The 9,045-nt window shown below is 43.0% G+C and overlaps 1 protein-coding gene across 1 annotated transcript; it reads left to right on the forward strand.

The window, feature by feature from the left end:
• The first annotated feature begins 72 nt into the window (after positions 1–72).
• On the forward strand, positions 73–8,991 carry pex16 (peroxisomal biogenesis factor 16). Its single transcript, XM_079998164.1, has 11 exons — positions 73–339; positions 460–495; positions 1,449–1,525; positions 2,361–2,494; positions 2,615–2,715; positions 6,282–6,359; positions 6,615–6,761; positions 6,921–6,993; positions 7,333–7,452; positions 7,724–7,788; positions 7,979–8,991. The coding sequence occupies exons 1-11, from the start codon at positions 213–215 to the stop codon at positions 8,035–8,037; spliced, it is 1,017 nt and encodes a 338-aa protein (XP_079854290.1). The 5' UTR covers positions 73–212; the 3' UTR covers positions 8,038–8,991.
• Positions 8,992–9,045: the final 54 nt, after the last annotated feature.

Genomic DNA, 9,045 nt, shown 5'->3' on the forward strand with positions numbered 1-9,045 from the left:
GAACCCGGTCCGGAACCATTTGGTTTCGGCAACACCTGGGGGGACACGTTTGACGGTGGGACCGACCGACACGGAAGTCTGGCGCAGCCGTCAGGTGTCCGGCGAGCACCGGGAACCCCCGTCGGTCAACTGCTTGCGCTCGTCTGCCTGGAAAGCAGCGTCCGACGCGGGTGTTTAGCCGCCGCCGCCGCCGCCGCCTCCTCCAAGCCGAAATGTCTCGGGCGTACTTTGACAAACTGAGGCGTGTTTACGAGCGGTACAAGGAGTACGTCACCAGAAACCCTGCTGCTACCGCACAACTTGAGAGCACGGTCCGAACACTCTCCTACCTCATCGCAGGTCGAGATAAACTCATATTCCACGACCATATGATTACTGAAAAACGAACATGCATTTAAGTGTTGTTGTTAAATTTTTAATTTTTTGGGGGTTTGTTTGTTTTTGTTTTTTTTTTTGCAGGGCGATTTGCAGATTCCCATGAACTCTCCGAACTAGGTAAGAGTCTACACGTTACCCCTACGCGTAGTTACACTTCTGCGCTCCAATAATTAAAGCAAGTCCACTTAAAAATATTCCAGTTTGAAAGTGATACGGGTGCTCCCGCCGCAGAGTGCGACGTTTGTTTTGCTAACTTTCAGCCAATCCACCATTTGTCAAGGGAACGTCACCCTGCGCAATAAATCAACGTGGAATTCACGAAACGCGCCCCTCCGTTGTTCTTTCCCCGCTGGCTTCTGGTCAGACGGGTGATTTGTTGGTTTGTAACCGTTGTTTGTTCAGGGAAATCCCAACGCGATTCTGTTTGACCGAGCTGCTCCGGGCACATTTCAACTCCAAAAAAAAAAAAAAAAAAATTAGACTAAAGAAAAAGTCACATAATGCAGTGGACAAGAAGATACAGACAATAGGCATAATAATAAAGCGATGTCACTGTAGAAAAGACACCCGTTGATCTGAGTGGGAATTTAAAATGAGCTGTTTAAAAACACGGAATTTCTATTTGTGGAAACATTGTAGTCGGGCGTCAGCAATTATTCGAGACATTACTTTGTAACTTATCAATTCATGTTTTTTCCCCTCTGCTGTGCGTTTACTAGCAGAAAAAAAAAGATGCCTAATATGCTCCACTATTCAAAATATGTACAATGGTTTTGCAGAACATCAGAAAGCAAATTGTGATGGTTTAGATAGCAATGAGTAACACAACAGGGAAAATGTTTTATTTTTATTGAAGGGCAATAGAGTATATTTTAATGTTTAACTGATGGTCTAATTGTCGTGCTTTTTTTCAGTGCAAACCATAAAATGTATTAAAAGGGCCACCTGTATTGATTGCATTGAATTTATTATTTTATCTCATTTCCAACATGCTATTTTTACATACTTTCCCCTATGTTTTGCATACTCAGCCGATTAATTTTCTCTTCTTTGGTTTGTGTCATTTTCAGTGTACTCTGTCTCCAACCTTCTAGTGTTGTTTAATGACAACATACTGCGCAAAGGGCTGCGATGTACTCTCCCTGTGGTGAGTGCCCTGAGATACTTTTCCTCATTGTAGTCGGCGCTGCACGCTACCAGGGACCAAAAAAACGCTTGCAGTGTTTCCGTCTCCGGCTTGATTGTTCATCTTTTCATTACAACAGAGAAGAGACGAATGAGGAATGCGTATGAGAACAATAGTGGTCAGTCATTATAATAGGAACGCCTCATTTATAGGGAAGACTGTATCCGCTATCAATTCTGAGACATGTCTCAGCAAATCAAATACTTGTATTCGCTGCTCTTTTATGTCAATTTACTAAGTGATTAATCTGAGCTAAATTAAATATTCTAGAACATCTATGCATTTGGACTGGATATAGCAATTTTGCTAAAACTAGGTTTCTTACCAGGTCGCTTGAAGTGCTTGAATTTCGTCCTCGGAAATTTAAGTACTGGAATGCCTTGAAAATGGCCCCTTTTGTGGTGAAGTGCTTGAGAAGTCCTTGAAAAAAAATCCTGAAACGCTTCCATTTAAATGTCAGTTTAATCCAGCATTGTTGGAAAAAGACACTTATAATCGTAGATGATGATGAGATATGTATGTATGTATGTAAATATGTATGTATGGATGTATGACAATTTGAGAAAGATTTTATTATATTTAAATCAATAAAGATCACTTTGAAAAAAAATTCAGTGCAAATCAAATGTCTTTTATTTAATAGAAGTATTTAATCCATACCATTTTAAGAGTAACTCCACTAAATTAAGAGATATAACTATTACATTTGGAATCATATTATGACTTTTTGTTTTATTACAACCCCATCTAAAGATGCTTACCTTTTTAGTTGTGGTTTTTTCTTTCTCTCTCTCAGTCCCTCTCTCAGCAGAGACTCCTCACCTGGCTGTCAGTCTTAGAATATGTGGAGGTTTTCCTGGAGATGGGAGCAACAAAGCTATGGGGAGAGCTGGGACGCTGGCTAGTGATTGGTCTAATCCAGTTGGCCAAGTATAACCCCCTTTTTTACAAATTCTTAATATTGAATAAGTACTGGATTGATTTATTAAAAAGATGCAAACATGAACAATTCTAATACATTTTGTTGTTGTATTTGTTTCTTTTTTTTAGAGCAATTCTGCGTATCCTGCTTCTTCTGTGGTACAAATCTGGTATTCAGACTTCCCCTTCTATAATCCCTCTTGACAGAGATATGGAGTTTGGCAATACAGGTAGGTTAATATGTATAGAAACCCTCTCTCATTCACAGATATTTTCTTAAACTCTTACTTGTTCCTTTGACACGATGGGATTCACGGTAACTTCGTCACTCAAATTTCCTTTTTTATTTTTGTAAACTGGATCACATTGCTCATCTCGTTCCAATGGCACCTGTCAAGGGGTGGGATATATCACGCAGAACAGTCACTAAACTGTTAAACAGTCACTTCTTAAAGTTGATGTTTTGGAAGCAGGAAAAATCGGTAAGTGTAAGAATCTGAGCGACTTTGACAAGGGCCAAATTGTAATGGCTAGATGACTGGGTCAGAGCATCTCCAAAATGGCAGGTCTTGTGGGGTGTTCCCGGTATGCAGTGGTTAGTACTGACCAAAAGTGGTCCAAGGTAGGACAACTGGTGACTGGGCGACAGGGTCATGGGCACCCATGGGCTCATTGATGCACGTGCGGGGCAAAGTCTAACCTGTCTAGTCCATTCCCACAGAAGAGCTACTGTAGCACTAATTGCTGAAAAGTTATTGCTGGCTATGATAGAAAGGTGTCAGAACACACAGTGCATCACAGCTTGCTGTGTATGGGGCTGTGTAGCCGCAGACCGGTCAGAGTGCCCATGCTGACCCCTGTCCACCACTACAATGGGTAGGTGAGTGTCAGAACTGGACCATGGAGTAATGGAAGAAGGTGGCCTGCTCTGATGAATCACATTTTCTTCTCCATCATGTGGATGGCCGGGGTTAGGGTCTGATCCAATCGAGCATCTGTGGGATGTGTTGGAAACAACAAGCCTGATCCATGGGGGTCCCACCTCACAACGTACAGCACTTAAAGGATCTGCTGCTAATTGATTTGGTGCCAGATACCACCTGGTATCTGGCACCAAATCAATAAAATAAAAGACATGAAAATAAAAATGTACAAAGTAAAACCATAAAGGCCACTACCAAAACTCAAATCATTAGGAAAACAAATGTATTTACATATCTTCCATAACAAAATACAGTTAACCAATTCATTTAATTTCTTCATGGTTAAGTAAAATAACGCTGGATCTGGCTTCACGGTACTGGTTCCCCTCACTACTTTAATGACTCTGTTCTTAAATGCACTGTCAGATATTCAGTATGAGTAAAAAGCTTTTCAGATACCGCAGAAACCACCTGGTGTCTTGCACCTTCAGAGGTCTTGGGGAGTCCATGCCTCCACGGGTCAGAGCTGTTTTGGCGACACGAGGGGGGCCTACACAGTATAAGTAGTTATTGGTGGTGGTTTAAATGTTTTGGCTGATCAGTATACACTACTCACAAAAAGTTAGGGATATTCGGCTTTTGGGTGAAATTTCAGGATCAACCTAAAATGCACCTTTACAGGTGCATTTACAATCACCTTTACAGGTGAACTTAATTTGACCTTCTCTAAACTTTTGAATGCACATGTCCAACTGTTCAATGTTTCAGTACTTTTTGCACAACTTGCTGTTCTCTTACAAGGAGCTGAACGGCAAAATTCACAACAGGTGTTTGATCTATGAATCGACCAATACATTTCCTGGTTCAATTAGAATTGGTATTTAAACAGTTCTCTTCATCATGCTGTTCACATTTTGACATAATGAGACCAAGACGACACCTAACAATTGATCAACAGTACCTCGCCATTGCGAGGCTTCAAACAGGATGTTCTCAGAGGGAAGTGGCCACTGAGCATAGAGTGTCACAGAGTGTCATCAGCAGGTTGCAACAGAGATACAGAGAGACTGGAAGAGTCACAGAAAGGCATAGAAGTGGACGTCCTTTGGCCACATCCCACACTGATGAGCGCTTCATTGTGAACAGTGCCCTGCGGAACCCGATGATGAATGCCACTCAACTCCAGGCACATGTAAGGGAGGTGAGAGGCACCCAAGTGTCACGTCAGACCATTCAAAACCGTTCACATCAGCGTGGTCTGCGTGCTAGACGACCTGCAAGGGTACCTGACCACACCACCAGGCGCAGGCATCATCGTCTTGCACGGGCCAGGGAGCATTTACGCTGGACGAGGGACCAGTGGCCTCAGTGCTGTTCTCTGATGAAAGTCGATTCACGTTGAGCAGAAATGATGGCCGCCAACGATGTTGGAGACGTCAAGGAGGGCGCTATGCATCAGCCACTGTTGTCACCAGACAAGCCTTTGGTGGTGGTGGTGTTACAGTGTGGGCAGGTGTGTCTAGTCAATACAGAACTGCCCTACACTTTGTGAATGGTACAGTGACAAGCCCATACTACCTGAATAACATCATTCATCCAGTCATTGTGCCCCTGCATGAACAACACAGGCCTCATTTCATCTTCATGGGCGACAATGCTCCAGCTCATGGAGGTGGCATCATTAGGGAACAGCTGCTGGAGACTGGGGCACCTCAAATGGAGTGGCCTGCACTTTCTCCAGACCTGAATCCAATAGAAAACCTATGGGATCAGCTGAGTGGCCGTGTAGAGGCTCGTAACTCTGTGCCCCAGAACCTCAATGACCTGAGGGCCGCCCTTCAAGAAGAGTGGGGGGCCAGGCCTCAGCAGACAATAAGTCGACTTGTGAACAGCATGAGACGTCGTTGTCAAGCTGTAATTGATGCTCAAGGGCACATGACAAGTTATTGAGACATTGACATTTTTTGTTGTGGCGTACCCACCACTGTTGTTGGCTTTTGTTTCAATCAATTGTTTGAGATGAGGAAATCACCATTGCATGCTTCTACTTAAATGCCCTACTTTCATGATATAATGTCACTGTAGCGTGAACATTTTACATTTTCCATCAATTTCACCCAAAAGCCAAATATCCCTAACTTTTTGTGAGTAGTGTGTGTATATATATATATTGTGATCGCCGAACATGTGCTCTCTCTCTACTGCAGGTTTAGCGTATGCTCCAATAAAAGCAAATATGCCATTGTTTTTTGAAAGACAGGGTTTTATTACCCACCAAAAATTTGTGGGAGTCTCTACCCACATGGTTTAGGGAGGGAGGAGGAGTCGTTCGGAGCAGTGGAGCGCCAACATGGGGAGGATTTTATTCAGAACGTTAACACAAAGGCTTACTGGCAAAACAGGAAGATAAACTAAAAGGGATGAACAGAGTTACTTTGTTGTGGTCGTGCTCCGGACCGCAGGCGTCTCAGCGCATTGCGCCTCCGCTTCCCACTGAAAGACAAAACAACATAGAAGACTCTCCCAGCCGGGTCCGGCCAATCAGTGCTAAAGAGGCTGATTGGGCAGACCCGGTAAGCTGCGCCGCCACGGAGCCAAGCCAGCACTGTCCTTCTGCAGACGTGGCTTAAACACGCCCCTCTCGCCTGCCACACATTTGTATTTTTTCTTTTCCTCACAAAAAAACAATTTACATGTCATTATATATAAATTGAAGTAGTCCCAAAATGCCAGTCTTCCTTGTATCTAGAAATATTAAAAGTACATGTATATTTACTACATCAAGCAGTGATATCTGAATGTGGTAATGATGATCATGAGAACCTCTCCTCCCGTCATCAGGGTCAAGCATTTTTCTCTTCTTCCCTGCACAGATGACGCACAGGAGGAGCACAAAGATGAACCCTTCGTGGGCCAGCGGTCGGGAAGAGTCATGAGGCCTTTAGGAAGCGGTAAGAGAGTAACAAAATAATGTATCAATACGCTGCATTTTAAGATTCGATTTAAAATCCTTTTTTTTTTTTTTTTTTTTTTTTTTTTTTTTTGTTATTTTTATTATTACTAAAGACACCAGACACAAAACCCTCCTTGTTGTTGGTGGACCACTGGAGAGGGTGTATACATTTCAGTTTGAGGTCACCTATGGCCCTGGTGCTCGGAGGTCATTCTCCTCCGCCCACTAACGACTCCCTGCTTTGGCCGTCCAGTGCCGTCTCTCCAGAGCAGGCTGTGGGGAGCCCCCTCTCGGGACAAGGGTAGACGCCTGAGGGAGGAGCTATACAGAGAGCCCACCGAGCTGGGCGTCCAGCAGACCCTCGCTGAGTCCATCTACATCATGCGACCGCTCGTACACCGTATCCTTCCCCTTCTGCACGGGACGGGAATGATCCCGTGTTCCAAATTCAAAGCACACGATTCCCATTGTTTTAGAACCTTAAAAAAAAAAATGCATTCCGCCGAAGGCTCGTGCAGTTGGTTCCAGGTAAACCGTTTTCCTTATCGTGTAACCGCAGTACTCAGTCTGGGGCTGTGTGGAAAACAGTCATGGAAGCCTTGGCTGATTTCTGGAGCGTTAGAAATTTCCAGGTAAACAATTGTCTCCTCTACAACCAATATTTGAACTGTCATTTTTATTGAATCGTTGAGTTCCTTCATTGAAATAAAGGTGTCGTTTCTGAAATGTTACTAAAACGTGGTTTTCGACCGCTTCAGTAATGTGAAGGGGTTGAATCTTGTTGTGATGCCCTCTCCGTGAGGCGTCTGCTGGGTTTAAGAGTTTTCTGATCGTCCTCACCCTCGTGTGTGTGTGTGTGTGTGTGTGTGTGTGTGTGTGTGTGTGTGTGTGTGTGTGTGTGTGTGTGTGTGTGTGTGTGTGTGTGTGTGTGTGTGTGTGTGTGTGTGTGTGTGTGTGTGTGTGTGCGCTAGTTTCAGTTTGCTCAGCGACACCAAATTCCAGAGTCGCTGGGAAAGGGCTGAGATGAGGAGGAGAGCGTTCCTGCTGCTCTACTACCTTCTCCGCTCCCCCTTCTACGACAGATACTCCCAGTGAGTTTAGGATGTCTTTGTTTGTCTTTGATGTGTTTGTTTTTGTGCCCTAATTTGCGTCACACTCGAGTGGATCAATGATATGCGTCAAATACGACCAGGTCTGCTTCTGGAAATGCTTCCGTGCCTTCTTCTCACACACTTGTCGGTGAATTGCTTCACAAATTTGATTTTTTTTTTTAAATCTTTTGGCTGGAATTTCCCTGTTACTCCTCAAATGTATTTGTTGTTTATCAGTTCTTTCTATTGTCTTTTATTTTTTTATTTTTAGGGAGAAAATATTTTTCTTGCTCAGAGTTCTGGCTGACAACATACCAGGCATAGGGCTGGTAGCGCGTAAGTAGCCACACTGCTGACCCCGCGCACTTTTAACACCCAGGCCAACGACAATACATACATTATATATACGCAATAATTTAAAAGCATGGGACGCATGCTACATTATTTTGCTAAATATGAGTCGTGTTTATCTTTCACTGATACCATGTATAACATATTCAGTTTGTCATGTCTCCCCACTGCTCAGGTCCTCTCATGGAATACCTCCCGGTCTGGCAGAAAATCTACTCCTACAACTGGGGATAAGAAGATATGCTGCAACGAGGGATGCATCGCTACTGAGTTAAATACTGTGCCCGAGTCCTCATAAAACTGTTCCAATACCCCCCAAAACACTGACCTAACAGAGCCTGGTTGCTGCTCCTAGTTAGATCATGTTGCTGACGGTTTCACATTATATCTAATTTTGTTTGAAAACAGCAGTGAAAACATCAGTCACATAAACGTCTTCACAATCAGTGATCTCACTCTTATTGGAGATCAAATGTTCAGTATTCGTATCAGAAAATAACCAGAGTGAGGGCTCAGTACCTGCACTTGGTGTGAAAAATAAATATAGTCACACTGCTCTAATACTATTGGCTGATGCTACTACGTTACATATCTAAACCTAAACAAGGGGGAAGTTGCTCGCATTGAATCTGCACTCTTCTGAATTCTACTTTTCTCGGTCTTCAGGTCTCCTGCTAGTGTGTCAAATGTCAGTTTTATTATTTTTTTTCATCATTCTTTCCTTGCAAAGTGAGCAAACAACAGTTAAATCAGTCACCAGCAAAAGTCAAACAAAGGTAAACTAGAAAGACAAAGGATGATGTCTTGGAAATGTTCAGCCTCCAATATCTTTCAGGTAAAACAAGCAGCAAGTGAACGGTTCAGATCTGCCTCTGTAGTAGGAGATCCGCAAATTTTTTTGGCAGGTTACATTTTTTTAAAGCCCAGTTCAGATCAGGGTAGCATTTGGACAGAAAAGGTGCTCGTATAAATACTCAAGATAATCATTGATAATGGCATGGCAAAACTGAATGAAAAGCTTTTTACTCATACTCAATATCTGACAGTGCATTTAAGAACAGAGTCATTAAAGTAGTGAGGGGAACCAGTACCGTGAAGCCAGATCCAGCGTTATTTTACTTAACCATGAAGAAATTAAATAAATTGATTAACTGTATTTTGTTATGGAAGATATGTAAATAAATTGGTTTTCCTAATGATTTGAGTTTTGGTAGTTGCCTATATGGTTTTACTTTGTACATT

Source organism: Zeus faber (genome assembly GCF_960531495.2).
Source record: "Zeus faber genome assembly, chromosome: 3".
NCBI lineage: Eukaryota > Metazoa > Chordata > Actinopteri > Zeiformes > Zeidae > Zeus > Zeus faber.

Excerpts from the sequence above, each read along its gene's own strand:
- pex16 (XM_079998164.1), top strand. The coding sequence starts at position 213 with ATGTCTCGGGCGTACTTTGACAAACTGAGGCGTGTTTACGAGCGGTAC. Across the intron at positions 2,495-2,614 it reads GGTCTAATCCAGTTGGCCAA|AGCAATTCTGCGTATCCTGC; the intron begins GTATAACCCCCT and ends TCTTTTTTTTAG. Across the intron at positions 7,789-7,978 it reads AGGCATAGGGCTGGTAGCGC|GTCCTCTCATGGAATACCTC; the intron begins GTAAGTAGCCAC and ends CCCACTGCTCAG.